The sequence below is a fragment of the Sturnus vulgaris genome, chromosome 8 (assembly GCF_052056855.1).
Source record: "Sturnus vulgaris isolate bStuVul1 chromosome 8, bStuVul1.hap1, whole genome shotgun sequence".
Taxonomy (NCBI): domain Eukaryota; kingdom Metazoa; phylum Chordata; class Aves; order Passeriformes; family Sturnidae; genus Sturnus; species Sturnus vulgaris.
In genome coordinates, this window is record NC_142250.1 from 26,345,517 (window position 1) to 26,366,044 (window position 20,528).

The 20,528-nt window shown below is 44.4% G+C and overlaps 1 protein-coding gene across 7 annotated transcripts in view; it reads right to left on the reverse strand.

Annotated features, from left to right (window-relative positions):
* Positions 1 to 20,528, reverse strand: part of SH3PXD2A (SH3 and PX domains 2A) — a 248,612-nt gene that overhangs the window by 68,656 nt on the left and 159,428 nt on the right. For 3 of the 7 annotated variants that reach the window (XM_014883770.2, XM_088169292.1, XM_088169291.1), the window contains exons 7-8: positions 12,157 to 12,204; positions 3,239 to 3,370 (exon numbers count right to left, since the gene is read on the reverse strand). In XM_014883770.2, coding sequence (XP_014739256.1) covers positions 3,239 to 3,370; positions 12,157 to 12,204 — 180 coding nt within the window. Of the gene's footprint in view, positions 1 to 3,238; positions 3,371 to 7,035; positions 7,344 to 12,156; positions 12,205 to 20,528 lie in introns of those variants that run through there. The other 4 variants (XM_088169293.1, XM_088169295.1, XM_088169296.1 and 1 more) reach the window with 3 other exon arrangements.

Here is a 20,528-nt window from a genome sequence, read left to right on the forward strand (position 1 = left end):
TGGACAGAAGTTTCAACTTCAAATAATGTCCAAGTAATAACTTTCACTGGCATAATAATGAAGACAACTTATCCAACTCTTCAAGAGAAAACCAAATGAGACCAGGCCCTACCAAATGGGCTTGTACATCCTACCTGTGAGACACCTTAAATACCATCTCTTATATGAGAAAAGTAACCCTGAGTAATAGTATACAGTAAGTGTGACACACTTAAGATAAAGCTAAATAAGCTTGATGAAAACCAGATAAGACTTCAATAAATCAAATACCAGATATTTCCCCCCCCCCTCCTTCTATCTCTGCCCTATATACTGGGCTTTGAACAAGCACTGCTCATATCATTTCAGGAGAGCACACAATTTGGAAGCAAACATCAGAAAAGATGGTAACTCTAGCCCAGGCCCTAGAAGTGTGCAGAAGAAAACATCCAGCAGGATGTGAAACATGCATCATCATTTGGAAACTGATTGTGAGATTCCTTGTGTAAAAAACACAGGGACATTTGAACAGGAAAAAAAGGTGTTTCTTTCCTATGAAAGCCATGCAACAAAGCCAAGTTAAAGTTTTTACTGCTCCAGAAAACAAAAGAACCATTTAAGAGTCCTTGGCATCAGCAGGCAGCCCTATTTAGGCAAGGTTTTAGAATGAAATAGTCATCTTTGCTTTTACACATCTAACCACCCCATATATAGCTAAACACCCCAAAAAGACATGATAAATGCCTATACATACAAGGAAGTTCAAAATATTGGCCCAACAGCACATCCAACACACACTGTCCAGTCTGACAGGACTTCTCAGCTGCCAGCTAGCAAGCTGTCCAGCCACTCTTCCTTCCTTTCATTGAAGACATTGTGCCTGCTGCAGGCAACAACTAAAACACCTTCCATCTCCTTTGTATGGATTAGAAGAATGAGACTAATTTATACATCACAGATGGTTTCACAACACTTACAAGGCCAACATAACCATACAGTCAAATGAAGTATTACACATGTGCATAGCCCAATAATCTTATTTCCTTGAAAATTAGATCCCTGTGCTCATAATCACATCTCCTAGGTTTGCTTGCTTACACTAAGCAGATACTCAAACTCAAGCCGTAATTCATAGGTTTTGGACGTTGACTCTTGAGAAACTTTAGCTAGTTTCATTATATGCCATCCAAAGGTTCAGCTGTAGCTGAAGAGACAAGGAGACATAGCATTTAAGTCATTCCTGTGGTGTCCCTAACCTAGGGGAGAATTAAGAGACTGTTTGGAGTCCTGTATTTGGAATAACTAAACCATGAGTTCCCTACCAGAACAGTTAAAACAGGCATCCAAGCAAGTGATGCTCTCTCCATCACCAATCTGTGACTTATAAGCTTATCTGTTGGCTTTTTTCTTAATGGATATAGATATCTTTATTTTGTACATCCATAAATACAAAGAGCAAAATCACAGCATGGAATTCCAGGCTTCAGATTTCCTTTGTTGTTTACATGGACATTAAGGAATCTGGCTGCCAAGCATCAGAATATGGTTTTAAGAAGTATAATCCAAATTCAAGGATGTTCCCTGAGAAGAGTCACATTCCTGGACCCACTAATTAATCCAAACCCTGACTATTCTCCATTTCTATCTCCCCATACCATGTGGTTCAATACAATGTGGTCTGAACTGTGCAAGGCAGAGAGGCCACACAAAATGAAAACACAAAGGAACTGTAACTGGAATTCAGACACTTCTTGTATTATTTAACAGCCCAATTAATTCTCGTGGCTCCATAAGCCATTATCCAAGACAAGGAGATCATGAATATGAACATAAGTTGCCACAATATAACCAGGCTTGCTCTGATGGCAGAGACACCCACTATTGACAAAGAGAAGCTGCAGGTTTGGAAGGGAGGATGCTTGTCCACTAGGCCAGACACAGTTCAAGAAGTGGACATTTTTCACTCTTCAATCATAACTATTGCTTTAAAGTGGGGCAGATGAGCAGTTTGCTTTCTATTAGTTTTGCAAGTGATACAGTCAGGACTCAGGAGATGGGTATTCCTGTTCACACTAGCCAGTGCCTTTCCACACACAATCCTTTTGGACTCCACACTAAATCACCAGCCAGCAAATGACTGTATCACTTTGAGCCAAACAGGCAAGAGGCTCTCATACAACAGAGAAATTACCACTCCACTAAAATAAGGAAAAAAAATATAATGCACGGTCATCTTTGTGGATAACCTGGCTCAAAGCTCTGGAAGCTGAATTTGAACTTTGGATCAGGGTCCCCTAGTGTCCCCAAGCTCTGCTGTGCCCAGCACACTCCAGAGTGTGCCAGTGGCGAGAGCCCTGACTTGAACAGATGCAAATGTCAGCAGCTCCTCTGGATGAGGACACACAAGTCACGAGTGGGCTGGAAACCAGTCCTGGACAACAGCTCTGGATTAATACACAAGGAGTGCTGAAGGGGAGGAGGGGGAGCTGCTGAAGACCAAAAAACCAAACCTGCAAACCAGCTGCTAAGCCACTCCAAGCACTCACACGTACACAGTCTCCTGCATGTGTTCTGCCCAACTCAAAGCTACCAGGCATCCAAAAGTTAAAGTACACAAAAGAAATCTATACAAACACTTGCCAAAAATCTCATTTTTCAAATGCAAGCTGGTTATTCCACACGCAGCAGAAAGAGATTTCATCTTGCTTTTACATGACAGCCTCTTTGCCTCAAAATTCCCAATTAACACTTCTGCAAGAAGTTTTGAAACTGTGCATGGCCACGTATTTATCTACGCACATTCTCTCCCCTCCTACTGAGTTCTGGGCCACGGGCTAAGCTGTCAAGCCAAGTTTCATCCCAAGCAATTTTTAAACACTCATCCTATAAATCCTCTGCAAAGAGAGTTAGTAATGGAAATACTGACAGAAACTTGAAGAGACAGCAGGGCAACTATAGCAGCCTACTATACATCAGCTTCATTAGCTGCAGATCCTTCTCTCTGTCACCTTCATTTTCCATTAGCGTACCTTGGCTAATTAACACACAAAACTTATGAAACATTCTTACAGTAGAAGGCAACATTTGGCCCCCAGCCCAAATCAACATGGAGAAACTTCAACATCCTCTGCCAGACATAGTAACTGTACCAGATGGAGCAAACACACAGCTAACAAGTAGTGATGAGGAAACTGAAAGCAGAGGAACAAATGCAAAAATCGAACCACTGGGAGAGGGAAAAGCAGCAAACAGAACTTACCGCTTTCATTTTTCTCTATGACATCCACAACCTCTCCAGCCTGGAGGCTGATCTCAGAGTTCTCCTGCTTCTCATAGTTGGACACCACCACATATTGCTCCAGGATCATGGGTTCAGAGCTAGCATCAGCACCTGGGGAAGGGAAAAAGCAAGCCGTAAGCCAGCTTCCAGCCATGGCTCCTTGAGAGCGACCTCCGTCCATCCGATTCACAACAGGCCAACTTGTCACCAGAGCCAAGCGAATCAGCAAACAACCTTGGCTCGCAGCATATCCCCAAATGGCTGGCCATATAGAAACAGCCTCCTCTGGCCCACAACCCAGCAGCACAGAGGGACATTGGAGAGAAGAAGAAGAAAAAAGGGGAGGAAAAAAAATGTAAAAAGGAGCCAAAAAAATGAATTAGCTGCACAGTTTCATGATGGATTCTGAAAATAAACCTCTTCCCAACATGGTTTCCACAATCCTTGCTCCCATTCAGAGAGAAAAATCCTGGGCAGAAGCAGTATAAATCCACAGCTGAGCCATCCCCCCAGTAAACCCAAAGAAGAAACAGCTCTCCCCTTGGCGGCTCAGCTCCTTCTCCACTCTAAAGGCTTGAGCTGAAAGTCAAGAGGGGGCTGTAGATGCCAATCATATTCGTCTGCACTGCAGCCCTTAAATAGAAACACATGAGCGGGACTGAAAGAGAGGGAGGTGGGGTGGAGGGAGCGAGGGGAGGGCGGGGAAGAGTGTTTACTTGAAACAGAAGAAGAAGAAAAAAGTCAGAGCGCCAGATCGCTGCTCGAACACGGCCACCCCCCGGCAGCCCCGCGGTTCCGCATTCCCCCGGCGGGACGGGGCTCCGCTCCCCCTTCTCCATCGCCTTTCTGGAGCCCTGGGAGCCACCCCCCAGACCTTCGATTTCTCTTCGGACCAAGGGCTTTCGGCTGTCCGTGCCATTTATGAATGAGAGCAGAGCTCACGCCAACAGGGGCCACAGAAGGTGCAAAGAAACGCTCTCGTCCCTCCCTTCCCCCACACCACTGGTCTCTTCTTTTTAAAAAAAAAAAATCATTATAATTTCTGACTTTTTCACCCCCGAGCCGAAATCGTGCACTCCGAGGTGGAGCCACGAGGCAGGCACAGCACAGTGCCAGATGTGCAGGGAGCCCTTGGGCTGCCACATCTGGGCTCAGCAATGCAACACAAACAAACCCCGGCACAGACCCACTCTGCTCGGCCTGAAACCGCCTCGAAAAGCCATGAAAACCTCCCCGTTTAGGCTCTTTACTTTTGTAAGAGCCAGCATGCCTTACTGCAAAATTATTTTACGGGTTTTCTCAATTACAGCAGTTTGGGACACCAGCATTATTATACATTTTATGTATTAACAGGCAGTTCCTGTCCTCTGGATTAAGATGCTGATTGAAAGGGAGGACAGAAGCAGATACACAACTTACTAAATGTCAGAGGGACAGAGCCAAGAGCAGACTCTGGGTTTTCCTGAATTTCTGATGATAAATTGGCTACAAGAGACGGGAAGGAAGCCCATGGTCCACCAGAAAAGTCAAGGGACTCACAGCCAAGCACAGGATGCTGGGTGCTGTATTTCCAAACTCAGCATGTTCATATGTGTTTGGACTGGAGATGCAAAGTGATTCTACAGACAAGTAATTAGCATCCCTGCCAAGAAAGGTAAAGAATGCATCAGCCATTAAAACAGCATCCTGTGAAATGAAAATCCTAGGAAAAAAAGCAATTAATCCAACTGTTTCCTGAAAGGAAACACTATCACAATGCCTCCCCTTGGACCAGGTTTAAGAAACTCAGAAAAGTAGAAGACTTCCTTGCTCCCTAAGCATGCTTCTGCCTCTCCTCAAATTACATAACTTAATTTTCTTTAAAGAGGAGTCATCTCCTCTAGAAGCTTATGTTTAAGAGATTTAGCTTTTCTATAGATAGTTGAACCACAGCCAGTAGCAGGAATAGGAGGAGAAGACCATGAACTGACAACATGGAAATTTATAACACAAATTTTCACCATAGCTGTCCATTCCAAATAAGCATCGTGTTTCTCTTCATGATCAATCAACCTGACTCGTGCACTCTGGATTAAACTAGTGCTAGTTGAGCTACCTAGAGTAAGATGAGATGCTTTCCCCAGTTTCACACTGCTTCCCACAGTCTTTTCTCCAGTCCAGAATCCAGCAGTGTTATAATCTTCATTCCACCTGCTTAGGCAAGTAGTACCTACAACCCCTACTTTGTTTTAGTCTTGAGATAAATACAGGTTTTTTAACCAGAAACAAAAGCTGTCACACGTGCACCAGCAGAGGATTCAGTGTGTAGAAAGGCAAGAGGGACCAAACAGTGGCAAGGCGAGCAGGGGACATGCAGGAAGCCAATTGCTAAACCAACAACTCAAATGCCTTCTTTCCTCCAACCTACTAGGCAGTTTTCATGGGACTGGAGTAAGGAAAAAAAAATCCAAAAGACTGCATTGGCTTGGTGGCAGGAGCAGCATTCATGTGATGCACGTGTCCCTGCTGGGAACAAGGAGAGGACTAGGCTGGAGTGCAGGCTGGCATACACCCCACTGGCAGCCACAGAGGCCAAGCTAGGGACTGTGTGCCAGGGGAATGCCCTTGCCAGGAAACATGGAGAATCAGCACTTCAAATCCACCTCCACAACTCTGCTTAAAAAAAAAAACAACAAAAAACCAACAACAACAACAAAAAAAACCCCACTCAAAACAGTTTGGCAAGATAGGTTGTATCTGCATTCTCATATCTGAAACCCAGCAGGGTTTCCCTGGGTTACTCTGTCCTGCCCTGGATAAGGTAGTCACTGCAGGAGGATTTCTTTGTCACTACAGTGGCTGGAGGAACACATACAATTAAGAGATTGTTTTAACAGACGCTTGTATAAGTGCTACAGGGCTCCTATTAAGACAAAAAAAAAATAGGGTGATAAATTCTTTGGTCTAGGAAGTAACCAAGGTCAAACAAGCGTGTTCATTTACAGCTGCAGCAGATCATGCCTGGAGGATATCCCCCTTTCGAGGCATGGGGTCCCTGGGGCTCCTGGAGTGATGGTCACCCAAGATTAGGTACTGCACAGTGGGGAAGATTTCAGTAAGAGCAAAGAAAGGGAGAAGGAGGAAAAGAGAGAAACAGCTCCTTCCAGTAACCAAAGCCTTTACCATTTTCTGGGTAGCCTGGTTTGGGTTGTTACTACATTCCCTTCAGGCACAGTCAGCGGAGTAAGGGACTTGAATCCTCCTCAGCCTTCCATCCCCAAGTTTCTTTAGATGAATTACTCCTCAGTGACACTCAGGATGCCCACAACATTGCTGCTACACTATGTCAGACTCTCCAAAGGGGATTCAAAACAACAAGACAGGCAACACCACAGGGAGCACAGCACCAATTACACCCGCTGCCGTGGGCGCTTCCGCATCCCTGCCAATTAGTTCAGGTCTGATCTGTAGCACAGGACACAGCGTGCATTGAGGAGTAACAGCCTGCTCGGTGTGAGCACACCACAGCAGAGGGATAAAGCGTGGCACAAATTCCCCAGCAAGCTCACATGCAGCTGCAATGCCACCCTAACACGACAGCTCTACTTCTAAAAAAGCATCTTCAGCCCAGGCAGGAGAAATGGAGAGCAGAGGACAGGATAACACTGATGTGCCAGGTAAAGGTCCCCCTCCTCTCCCTCCAAAAAAGCAGAATTAGTGTTTGATTAAACTCCGACTTGCAAAGCCCTCCCCAGAGCAGAGCACAGATTGCTGGCTGAAATAAAGAATTTGCTTGCCTCTCCATTTCTTTTTGCCTCGAGTCCGTTTCCTGGTTAAAGTCTTGAGGATAGCCCTCCTCCTCTCCATAGGGCTCCACTTTACAATCCTCCCGCTCCTCACCTCAGCACTTCTCTTCCTGAGGCGGAGCAGAAATGTCATTGGAGCTTGTCCATGCCCCTCACAGCTGGCACTATTAAGTGACACAGTTGCACCCTGTACCCCTCACCAGGCAGCGAGGAGGGAGCATCATTCCTCCTGCTGCACTCGGAGACCAGCAACTACTGTGAAAGCCTCCTAAATAAGAGCGCAGAACGTCCGTTCCAACATCCTCCTCCTCCTGTGTTGCAACAGCTAAGACCTACGATGGTTTTGCAATAGCCAAAAATGAAAACCACCAACTGGACTCCAAAAATAAAATCATCTGGATATGGGAATGTGAGACTCCTGATCTTTGCCAGATTACTCTGTTGTTATCAGGCTATAAACATGTCTGCTCTTTTAATCCATACAGTGCACAGGCTTTTATATTGCTCTTTCATGATTATCAATCAAGTGTTTATAGATTGAGACTAAATGAATTAGTACTGGGCTGGTCAGTGAAGTCCTGCAGAAGCAGCCAAAACCACAGAAACGGCCAGTGAGTGCCATAAGGGTGAGTCACAGCTGCAGAACCAACTGGCAGGTAGTGCAGCCCTCGGACATGGGCACAGCTGCTGGGGACACGTGCAGGGTCTGCACGCTGGGGTGTCTGGCAGACACAGCCCCAGTGTCCTGGCATTCCATAAGATAATGGCAGAGCTCTGCACTTTTCCACACACAGGGAGGAGTAACTGTGGTAGCTTGGATCTAGAGCTGCGGTTTCTTGTTAAAGCCAGTTGTTGAAGGGTAAACTTTATGTATCTCTGGAAAACTCCTTTTGGGGAAGGATGAAGGGAAAAAAAAAACCCCAGAATAGCAGCAAGCCTACTTAAAATCCTCAAATCAGTCTAACTCCTTACAGCAATCTTACACCCAGCTCTAAATACATGGAAATTCTTCCCTTAAAATCTTCACCTCTTTTCTTTCTTATCAGAAGGACCACATGGCTATAATAAAGAAACATTAAAATTGCAATGTTTTCTTTAAGCTTTCCACCCATGATTTATCCTGAACTGTGTTAAGATAGCTTAGGTCTGCCTAAAACTGGGTTAAGTGTGTAGTGCACACAAGATAAAACAGACTTTGCCATGTAATGCATGTGAGAGTACACAAGAGTTCATCATATTGCAGCAGTGTTGGAAAAGTCGTTCTAAAATAACCAGTTCCTAGAGTAAGCAGTGAGATGAGAGTTATGAAGCCTGCTACAAATCTCTATGGAGACAACATGGATTCAGATCAAAACTCTGTTTCCCAGTCTAGGATCTCTCTTCTATTCAGTGAGACAGATTTTGGTTTGTCTTGGTGTTTTGGATTTTTGTCTGTTTTTTATTCTTTGTGTGCCCTAAACACTGGGGCTTTGACTCATCTCCTAGATACTCCTGTGCTCTAGCCTGTCACACTTCAGCCCCATTGCCATTTACCAAAATTCAGACTATATTTATACATCAGTTATTCCTGGAGGTAAGACTACTACTGCCACAAGCTGTGACTGAAGGGGATTAATCTTCATCCCTCCCACTAGAAAGCAATCCTCCCAGTCCTAAGAGTGTTTAAACTTCAAAGCTCAGAGGCTCTTGGTGTAGCAGTCCTGAGCCACAAAGCTTTAGGGACAGAGACAAAACTTTATCACCTCCCAAAGTTACTTCAGAAATTCAGTACAAATCCAGTTTCAATGTCTGGATTATTGCCAATTATAGAAGAAAATAAACATTAGGGCAAGTCTATCAAATTACACTTAATGATTATTAATACACTATGATTTCTGTAGCTCTTCTCTGAGCTTGGCCAGGTATCTTTTTACAAAGCACAAAAACACACTATTGCATTTTCAGAAGAGAGTTTCAGAAGCAGGGGACACCCTGCTATTAGAGAGATGGGTGGAAAGCAGAAAGGGAATGGTTTGGATCTCACCACCTAGGTAATGCAGAAGACCCAAAACCAGAGAAATTTGGCCTAAAACCTTGTCCAAATCACAAAGAATGCCTGAGAATAAAACAAGGTTGAACATCATGCACCCAGCAATGGCCAGGTCAGCATGTAAACCCCTCACCCCAGGCTGGCAGCTGTGATTGATGTATGAGAAGTTTCCTTCTAAGTGAACACCCATCCAACCATCCACTTTCCCTGCTCATGTGCTCTGCAAGCCTTTCAGGACATGGGGCAATAACAGCCAAAGCTCCAGCCCTTCTTGCTATCATTTTTTGGCTAAACATGCCAAGACCTGGTCTAGATGGTAACTCCATGAGCTGCACTAAGTCTCTCCTAACCTCCTGGGCTGCTCCTACAAGCAGCTCTAGGGGACTCACACCAACAGCACACATTGCCACCAAGAAGAGACTATGATCAGCAATCACAGCAGCAAAAAATTAACTGGATGCCTGGATTCATTCCCCACCATAGCACACACATAGTACTTTCTGTCACTTTCAAGAACCAAGATCTGGGCAAGCCTTCAAGAGTCTGTGACAAGTGGCAGCTTTAAGGTAGACTGTGGCTTCCAGCACTGGAGTGTGTGTGACACACAGCTAAAACCAGCAGCAAAACAGAGCCCCCATGGGGAGCACCTCAGGAATGAGCCTGGCTCATGGTAAAAGGCAAGAGCTCTCTCAAACAGCTGCTCCAGTTCGGTTCTTCCCTCTTTACAGCCCTCAGCAGCATTTTCAAAGAAATCCTGACCAACAGAAAAATTTAGTGCTGACCTTTGCCAAGTGAAGCCTATTGGTCTCAGGATTTTTATTTTTTATTTTTGATCTGCTAGGTTTTAAAACAGAGCCAAGAAAAATTAGAGGCAGGAGGGTGAAAGTAAAAAGTTGAGTCCTCTTTCCACTCCTTCTTGGAAAGTTGGCTCTCTGAACAGTGATTCCAACCAACTAGGTTACAGGTAGCAACAGTTAAGAATACTTAAGTATTTTGCAGACAAATCTGTTAAACTGCTTGGAGATTTTCACACAGCTGCCAAACTGGGTCTTCCACAAGGGCTGAAGTCACCAATATACTCTGGAATTTGCCCTAGTCCTGCTCAGTGGTGCAACACATACCCAATCCCTTCATATGGCACAAAGCAGACCAGCCAAGGATTGTAACAGCAGTCAGGGTGACCAAACTGGAGTCCCACCACAGCACTTCCCAGGGTGTGGTTGTGTGGCACCCAGCTTTTTCCAAAGTACAAAATGAAACCACTTCAAAGTCTTGGTTAGAGTCTCCACTTCATGGAGCAGGTTCATAACCTCAGTGAGAGCTTGGGCAGCATGAAACTGGCTTCTGCTCTCATCTCCAAGCCACATCCTACCTAGGACACAAATGTACTACATAGGTAAAGATCACATCTAAATTCAAGTCTGATCTACCAGCTTGACACATCAGGATACAGCCTATGGCAGATCTGGACTGAAGAACAGCTGTTCTGGAAATGGGATTCATTTGGATGAGAAACTCAAAGGCCACATGAACTAAAACAGTACAGAGAGCTAAGAACTTACCAAATGAACATAAGACTTGAGCAGCACTATGTATCAACATTCACCTTCTCAAGCACCATGCAATGCAATTAATCACTTTTATTTGCACACTCATCATGCACAGATTTTTTTTTTTACTAAACTAGTGACATGCATATAGCTAAAAGCAGTAAGCAGAAGGGAAAAAATTGTATCTATAAAGATTTTGCTTCCTTGCCCTTCAAGAAGGCTAAAAACCTTGGCATTTAGTTTGCCATTTTGCATGACAACAAGAAACAGTCACAACAGATCTCTCGAGTCAAAGAAACCCAACCCCATTCCCCAGCCAGTTCTTGAGGAGTTCTTGTCACTTTTCCTGAGGGACACTACCTCTTGTGTCTCCTCCTTCACATATTTCTCTGTTGCTGAGTCTCACTTTGTTTTTCTGTCTCAACTCCTCCATGACCTATGAAGCAGCAGGCTCCTGTAACTGAATACCAGATATTTCTGCACTTTTATATCCAGTTACCATCCTCAAATTAGACCTATTCTGCAAAGATGAGGCAGAACCCCCAAGGATATATTCAACTTCTGTCAAGAATAGCATTTCTGGAATCACAGCAGTCTTGGTCACTAAAAACTTCAGACAAGCAAGCACTCATCCATCGAGGATGATGGGATTTTGTTCACATACTTTCAACAGGGCATGAACTTGAATATTTACCAAATCTGGTATGGAAATCAGCAGGAGTGTTTCCATCTTTCCTTGCCCCAAGACCTATATGTAGCTTAAACTGCTTGAGTGACCAGCCCAGCATTTTGTACAGGCACAGGATCTATCACATGTGATCTCTAAGTCTGAAGGAGAAAAGAATTCTTCTGTGATATTCCACGTCAAGTGACAAATGTTTGCAGAAGAAATCCACTGGTTACACAGAAGAAGTCCTGATTCCTTATACTATAAAGCTGAGGTTTTGCCTTGTATGGGACTACTGCTCCCTAGCCCCTGACACCTCATCTATAAGCTGTTCCTCTGCTTCCTCCTCCTTCCTGACTTGTTGCAACGAGGTGGCTGATGTTCCCTTGAAAATTTTGCATCTTTATCAGAGTTTCAGCTTTTTCATATGAAATCACTTCTATTTACTGGGGAAATGCAAAGAGCATTTCAGAAGGATAGGGAGCACAGTCATGTTTCTCTGCCTTATCCTGACCCATGAAGTTTCTCCCACGTAGAATAGTGAGAGCACAGCTGCGGCCAGGCTCAACCCACCACAAGAGGAGAAGCTGCCTTGGACAGTGGCTTTGAGTTGGGTAAGGAAAATAAAACCCTGCAAACGACTAACCCCTGCTAGCAGCAACATCAAGGTGAGGCAGTCATCAGAAAAGCAAAGCTCTTTCTTACCAGAAACCATGCATCATGAAAAACCAATACACAAGCAGACAACAGATCCTGGGTATCCCCTGTCAGAGATAACATTCAAGACAACTCCAAAACCACACACAGCTTGAACTGAAGAATTCTGGTTTTAATAGCATGCAGAACACCAAGACACAAGAATTTACCTTGAGTGACACTCTTTTTTGGAGTCTCAGACAAACTGGACATCCAAACTTGAAATCCAATCATAGGGCAGCCATGAAAAAAGAAAGTAATTAGAGACACAAGAAAACAGTGAAAATCAGTCATATCAGAAAGTCTGAGAGTTAGTAAAGACAGCTGTAAAAGAGACATTAATTTTTTCTTAAGAGTAGTGTTGGCATGATGGGGACTCAGAGGAAGGTCAAGTCATAAGAAGCACCCAGTTAATTTTTATGTTTTAGTGGATTTGCAGAACTTACGAAATTGATCTGTAGGTGGTCGAATTCTGAGCTCCAATAGCTCAGAAGACACATACCAAGAGACAGTCTGACTTATTAAACCTCAGACCTGCAAAACTATTTATCTTTGCAGCTGTTAATCATACCCAAAAGACACATAGACAGCCTGCAGAGACTGAGCTTAGCAAACACATGTGAGTTTCTACAAGCATCTTATTACCCTGGAATTGCATTAAGGAAAATGCCAATAGAAAATAAAGCTCTGTGGAAAAGAGTACAAAGCTCCAATAAAGGTATATTCAGAGTATAACTAGAAATTCCATGTTTTAAGCAATGAATGAGACAGAGATCAGGCTAAGGAGAAAGCTGATAAGAGTTGCTGCCAACAAGGTCAAAAGGTTTCCCTCCCCCTCCATAAAATGAGGTCGAAATACATATCTTGGGAACAATCTTCAAATGTTAAGTGTTTGTTGTTTTTTTTCTTGAATACACTGGAAGTATGTTTTGAAAGTTAACAGATTTCCCCCCATTTCTAAATAACAATCATTTCCCCTCTGTGGGATGAAGGAGCAGAAGGGCAGCTGTTATCTCTCTTTGCCTGGGAGAAGAGACATCCAGAAAGAGATTTTTATATGAGAGTCTAAGAATTTCTTAAATTCTGACAACTCCAAAATGCAATTTGAAAAACCTGCAGTTGGGAAACCCTGTTCTGGACCCAGCAGTTTAACAACAGAGAAGATGCACCCATCAACCACCTGAAGAGAAAAGCAGACTATAGTGGTGGCATTGTCTATCTGTTACTGTCTTCTGAATGGCAGAGCATCTCCATTAAAAAGATTATTAGATAGTAATGTAATAGATTCACAGTACATATGTAACTGAGGAATTGCTAGCATGATACAAATGTTAAGAAACAGCTTTCAAACTTTCCCAATGGAAATCAGAGGTCCAAGAAACACACTGCTGTTTTCTCAGAACTAAGGTAATGCTGAGGTTTTGAAGTCCTTTCTTTAAATTAGGGACACAATTTTCATCATGCAGTTGCACTGCCATTCAAAGGGATTCAGAATTTTGACTACTTTACAGTAAATTCTCTATAGTGGCAGCTTAGAGAAAATTCTGAAGTCTTTCAACCATCTGACTCCCAAACCCATGTGCTGCACTGTCACAATACACTACCAAATACACTGTGGTAAATAACAATAATTTACTTTGGACTACCGTTAAAAATTAAGAAAAAATGAAAAGGGCTTCGCATTGGTGGAGTGCAACAGGAAATAATCTGGCAGAGTAACTTGTGCTGTAGCTCATGGAGGGAATATACAGCATGTTTCTGTTACAGACTTGGGGCACGCACGGGAAAGGGTGTGAAGGAGTTGTTGTCAGCAACTTGTCTATTGGCTTTTGAATAGACTTCCACTGCCTTCAGAGCACGATTATGAACTTCAGTCAACTGTCAGATCTTTTTCCAAACAGAAGAACCTGAACACGACAATGATAAATCAAGCAGATGATGTATTGCAGGAGTAACTGCGAAAACTTCAAAGTTTGCCCCCACCCAAGCTGCAGCAAAAGATGGAAACACCCAAAGTTAGAGGAAATACACTGCACTTAACACAAATTTAGGGCTACTCTGAATCTGACTACCCAAGAAGAGAGAGTTTAAACTTAGATCCACAGTAGCCATATCTACAGACACACATGTGAGATCTCACCATAAATAAACCAATTCTGTTAGCCATTATCAAATTTTTTTAAAAAATTTATTTTTAAAGAAACTATTTTTCCCCCTTGTCAAAACTATTGGCTTAAGCCAGAATAGAAGGGCAATGTAAGTATTAATGGGTAAACAATCCCACAGGTCACCAGTGTGGGCTTCCCAGCCTAGGAAGCAGCATAAAAGCAGCAGCACTTCTGAGCTGCCCCAGCCTGACAGCAGCTAGAAGTGGATGAGGTTGCTTCTGAAGCAGAAGACAGCCAGCATATTTCAGCTGCTCCTGCACATCTGCTTAGCATTAAACTTCCTTCTTGGGGATTTTTTTTTTTTATTCCAAGATGTTTAAGCTCTAATTGCTACCAGCTTTTAAGAGTCCCCCCTACAAATAATAAAAATATCAGACATTAGTGATAGATTCCACTTCACAGAGAGCTCAAACGAAGAGCCGCGGCGGGAGCCAGCGTACGGGGAGGAGGTCAGAGGCCTCAGAAACATGCTGTGCCTGAGCCAACAAAACACAGGCTTTGAACAGCCCCAGGTTCCCCCTTTAGGACAGGGTTTTACTGGAATTCTACATGGGGCTCGAGCCTGGTTTCCAATGGGATTGGTAACAGTAAACGAACAAACCTTCGCTTCCTGCCACTCCTCTCCCTCACTGCCACATGGCTGAACACTGGTGGGTCTCAGATGACTTGGAAGTGCAGGGGAGGGAATCTCAGTATTTGGAAGGAAAATTAAAGTTGCCTGCTCAAGCAGGCCACTCCTAGGGCAATGGCATCCCAATTCTGCTCTTAACACCAGTCACCACAGCCCCTGCTCCCAACTTCAGCTGGAGCCAGAACAAACTCCTCCTACTGGAATTATTTTTAAAAGCTCAAAAGGAACATGGATCCATAAATTACAGCTAAAGTCACGAGGCCGAGGCAGTTGTGAAGAGCACAGAGGAGGCTTTCCTTCAGAGCCACACTGCACAGAAATAGCAGCACAGCAGGAGTGTCACTGGAAGTGGCTGCTGAACCCCATTCCATCGCTTGAAAAAGCTGCCACGATGGAGCTGGGCAACCCTCAGACAGGTCAAGGAGGTCCCTCAGGTGTGAAAGAAAAGGAAGGAGTTGAAGGGGCAAAAAGCTTTGAAGACAAAATGAAGCTAGTTGCTATGGTGAACACGAAACATATTATTCTAGATTTAGGCAGAAGCTTTTCTGCAGCCAGTGAGACTGGTTTGTTTGCTGCTCCTCCCACCACTGGCAAGAGAACAGGCGCCAGACTGCTGGGGACTAATGCTGTATGCTTGTGATACAGCTCCACTCATCTCATTTTAGCAGCAGATTATTTGTCTTGTGTACAGTTAGAGCAGAGCAAGCTTCCACAAAAACTTGCAATATCTGGAGTCTAGAATCAAATGGATGAGCTTAATGCTACCGAAATCCAGATGCCACATTCATGGTACACATCAGTACTGCACATTCAGGTGGGCCCCTGCCCCAGCAGTGCAGAGGAGCTCCTCCTCCATGGGCATTTTAGCAGCAGCTACTGATGCAGGTTCCTTTTGTTAGTAACACTGAAATGTTCAGTTCAATGCTGAGCCCAGTATCCATGATTTAACACTGCTGCCAGCACCAGGAGGAACACACTTCTACAGAATCACAGGTTTCATGTTGCTGGGGCTATCAGGGACCTTTATAACAAGATTTTTTAAAAACAAATGTCTGTATAGCTGTCTAGCATGTTAAGCTACATATTTCCTGACAATAGTCCTGCAGTAATTGTGGGGAATTGGATCATGCTGGTCTCGAGTCTCAGTGTGGTTATAGTTCTGGCAATGTAACCCTTGACCCAAATGATTTCCGTGCATAGCTGAGAAATTAGCATGGGCCAAAGACAGGTCCCTACAAGTGATCTCGATGTGGCTACCTTGCTTTGGAGGGCAAAGAGTTTAATTATACAGGTATGGCCTGGTCTTTGGAAGTTGTCTTCCATAGGAGCTAACAGTCCCAGGGCCATTTAACTAATAAAACTATTTTGTTCTCATGAAGCCCTACCTTTAACATCATCTGGGAATACCAAAATCTCCCAGCTGTTATGGTGCAACTTAAATAACTAAAAAAAAGATTACGAGAACAAGTGGCCATACTGAAGAAATACTGACATCTGGTCCATTTCCAACAGTGATCTGTTCCAGGAGTGCAGTTGAGTGTTTTGCAGACTCGTTTTCTAGACTTACACCCTTCCTATCTTATAAAATAAGCAGTGCAACCAATGATTCCTCAGCCTAACTGGGGGAAATAAATGCTGCTTCTGAAGAACAGGGGTGTTCTCATGCCAACAGTGGTATCTGACAAGTCAGCAAGAAATGGGCTGACCACACTGTTCCTTAGACGTGTCCACTTCTTAGAACTGGCCTAGAGCCTTGTTGGCTGCAATGTTCATCACATATGGCAGAATAGAAGAAAGAAGTTGAGCCTGTGTTTCAGTTTACATTTACAAGCCTGCCAAGGAGTTGGTATAAATGAAGCATTATGTTGTTAACCTGAGGGCCCAGGTGGGACACTTCACTGCCCCAAGCAGGTAAAGAACCCAAAAGCCAGGCTCAGTCTATTCAGTCCAGGGCTTCTTGCTGGAATTCTGTCTCCACTTTCCCCCTTCTTGCTTCCATTCTGCACTCTTCAGACACAACCTCCTCCTCCCCTGACAAGGTGAGGTTGGCCAGTCAAGAGAAGAAAGCTCAGTGAGGAACCCCAGAACTATGGGGCTTGTTTCTGCTTCCATCTGCAGACAGTGCACCATGTTCATACCCTTGTGACCCTCTCCAAAACCTCCATCTCCCAGACCTATTGACCATCCTTTGTCAGCCTGTCTCCAGGTTTCTCTCCTCTAGTCCCTTCCCCTTCAGCTGGAGCTTGACACTTTGGTTAAAAGGGAAGGCAGTAAAATGCAACAGTACTAGACTAGGGGAGGAAGACAGAAATTCTTGGTGTTGCTAAGCTTCCCCAGAAATGGAAGTGCTTTTACCAGAGAATTAGTCTGATACAGAGTCTATGTGTAGTTTTACAACATGGCTGGAAAGAGGAAAAATGCAGATGACCCTTCATCTGACCTGGAACCATTGCCACACATTCTTGGCTCACACAATTAATTCATTCAATTAGGCAGAGAACAACAGATAGTCAGAGAAATGGGAGGATGGCACAGAAAGGTTGCAAGTGTTTTGATCTATCTCAAACAGTCCTACTCAGGGCTCCCTGTTGAACTGTGCCATTGATGTTTCTCCCCCCAGGCTCCAGAAAGACCTAAACAAAACCAACATTTGTGCCCAGTGCCTGGCTCAGGGTGAGCCTGGTCACACATTAAACTTCTTAGGTACGACAATGGCAGATTCATTTGTTATTGTAATTATTGTAATTTGTTATTGTACCCACACCAGGGTAGCTTAAATAAACTTTCCTTGCTCTTCTGTGTGTGGGATGCTGATGCATCATGTTTAAAGCAGGTATTTTAAGATAGGGGTTGAAGGAATATACATATATTATTTTTTCCCAATAGGAGACTGCATTTTAAAGTAAACCTCTTATCCCTGCAGAGATATCTCTTCTAAACACTTGAAGCTGAACATCACCTCCACTCCCATGCCATCTGTTCAAGAGGGCTGCATCTTGAAAAAATATTTGACTAGTAGATTATCAAACATGCAAACCCAGCTGAAGTGTCTGAGTAAGAGGACTGGCAGCAGGCATTAAAGAAGGCCTTTAATTTTAGTCCTATTCACCAAGTTCAGCTTCATCACAAACAGCCTGGGGAGGGCCTGTCAGTGTGGGGGGTGGGGGCAGAGGTGCTGGGCTGCAGTGAGGAGCACAGCCAGCACCTTCCTGTTTCCCTGGCAGAAATGATCCCACTGGGAGCTGTCAGGCTCCTTGCCTCCCCAGCACCACCACTCTGCAGACCAACCTCAGACCACGTCCACTTGCCACGTAGCCTGGCGTGTGCTAGACCCACACACACTGCTTGGAAAATGTTCACATCTGGCTTTCACGTGACTCAAGCATGCCTCAGAAATTCATCATCTGGATAACTCACTCCTGCAGGGGAGAAATCCACAACCAGGGAGCCCTTTCCTGAGTTGGAACGGAGGAGTGGGGCCAGAGGATCGTGTGCTTGACAAACTGCACAGTGACACGCTCACAGCTGCATTTTCACAGCCTCATCCAGTCCTTCATCCTTTCTAAAAGTACAAACACAAAGAAAACTTAGTCCCAATTTTCCACTCTGTTTACTTCTGTAAAAACCCATTTTAATCCCATTTGCAGACCCAGAAGTATCCAGGACTGTTTAGTTTTTGTTCTGGCAGCCATAGCTCACATTAACTCTTTCCACATGGCAAGTGGGGATTGTTTCCCACATGATCCCTGTGGCACAGCCCCTGCATATACAGTTTTGTACTAGTTCCAAGTTTTGCTGGGAAGTGCCTAGAATAGCTGAATGCTAATCCACATCTACAGCTGTACAAACTGAGAGCATCACCCCTCTGAGGAAAAAAACAGCCTCCAGCAATGCCAAGGAGGAGGGCAGAAAAGGCCCAGACATTGCACTTGGAAACTCACAGGTATGTACACATGCTGGAATTCATGTGTGGCTCAAAAAATGGAGCAAGAGTCAAGTCTCAACTGTGAAGCAGCCATGCTGCCAAGCACAGAACACTCAGCAGCATTGGTGTGTCCAGGCAGAGACGACCTTTGATCAGTGCATACATTGTAATTCCTGCTGGACACCTCTGGAACTAAGACTTCCAGCCATTTCTGGTTAGGTGACCCACTCCATCCACAGTGGAGAGAATTTGTGCTGTCACCCAGCCTGGACACAGGCCAGCAAGAATGGGACAGGTGTGACACCACTTACAAAGCTGGATGCACTTAGGGAGTGGTATTTTAGGGGTGAGTGCTCTCAACAGGCTAAGGACACACACCCTACATCCAGGTTTCCAGAATCTGAGGACAGAGATTCAAGTGCTCACCAGCATGAGACTCAGCTACCCAAAATGCCCAGGGAAGATTTGGTCTGCTCCCCTCAGCCAGCCAGACCCATCTGTGCCACATACAGATTCCTGTGCTGGCTGAGGATCATCACCCTCTGCTCCAGCTCTCAAATGCACTTCTCACCTGCCTTATCCAGCATGCCAAAATCAAAATACCAGCACTCTCTGTGCAAGAGAGGAAAAACCCACGCAGGCAGCCTTAATGCCATCTGCCACCGACAGACAGAAGAGGGAGGCAGAACAGGAGCAGATGGAGAACAGAGAATTTCTTAAAACCAAGAGAAATGCCATTATATCCCCTACGGTACCAAGTGTTTTCTCTGTGCTCAGCTGAAGACTCTCTGAGGCATTTGCAGGGTTCAAGCTGTTCTACCATGGCTGTGCTCAAGCCACACCTCATTTTTTCAGCCCTCCCTGCCTTCTCTCCTGGACACAGGGCTCTCTGCAGCACCAATGCTGAACTGGGAAGGGCAAAGAATACAAACACATTCTTTTCCCTAATCCTGCACCCTGTCCCCACACTTCAGTTTAAAAGCCAAGGAGCAGAACAAAAAACCCACACAACACACAAACATCTCTTTCTCTCTTATCCCATCTTCCTCCCACCCCAGCATATGGGCCACCCAGAAGATGACAGTGATCTTATGCATCTAATGGGCCACATGTCCTGTCAGCAGAAAACTGAAGCAGTGTGGAATAAAAGTCTCCTATCTGCTCTTCTCTTCAGTAGCCTCAGGCAGAAGTCCAAAGCACTTCAGTTCAAACAGTGACTTAAAAAATATGGTGTACAGGGAGAAGTGTGAGATCAGCTTTCTTCTGCCAGAATACCACAGACTGGATTTGGAGCGTGGGATTGGAGTGGACAGATTCACATCTTGACTGAAGATGCAGAATTGGGTCATACACACACAGATGCTGCAAGGACATGAAATCTGCCTTAGTGGCAGCTCTTCCTCAAATCCTGCTCTCTGCTAGTGCACCTGAGCACAGGAGGAGTAGTCTTGCCTTGGAAAAAACCCAAACCCACAGAATGGATGTTCCTCTAATTATATGGAAAATTTAAAAACCAACAACAACAGAAAGCCAACAAAAAACAAACCCAAAAAACAAACCAACAAAAAAAACCCGAGAAACCAGTCCCATTTTTTTAAAAAGGAAGAAAAACAGGTCTTTTGGGACTAACTGCATCAAGTAAAATTCAATAAATGGATCAGAAGTTCAGCAAATTCACTACCTGAGGAAAAAGAATTCTCAGTCATGAGAAGAGGAAGCTCTGTCATCGATGACTGAACTCAAGATGCACATTGAGATCACTAACTACGAAGTTCTTCCAGAATCAGGCCCAAGATGCATATCCCCAATAATTAAATT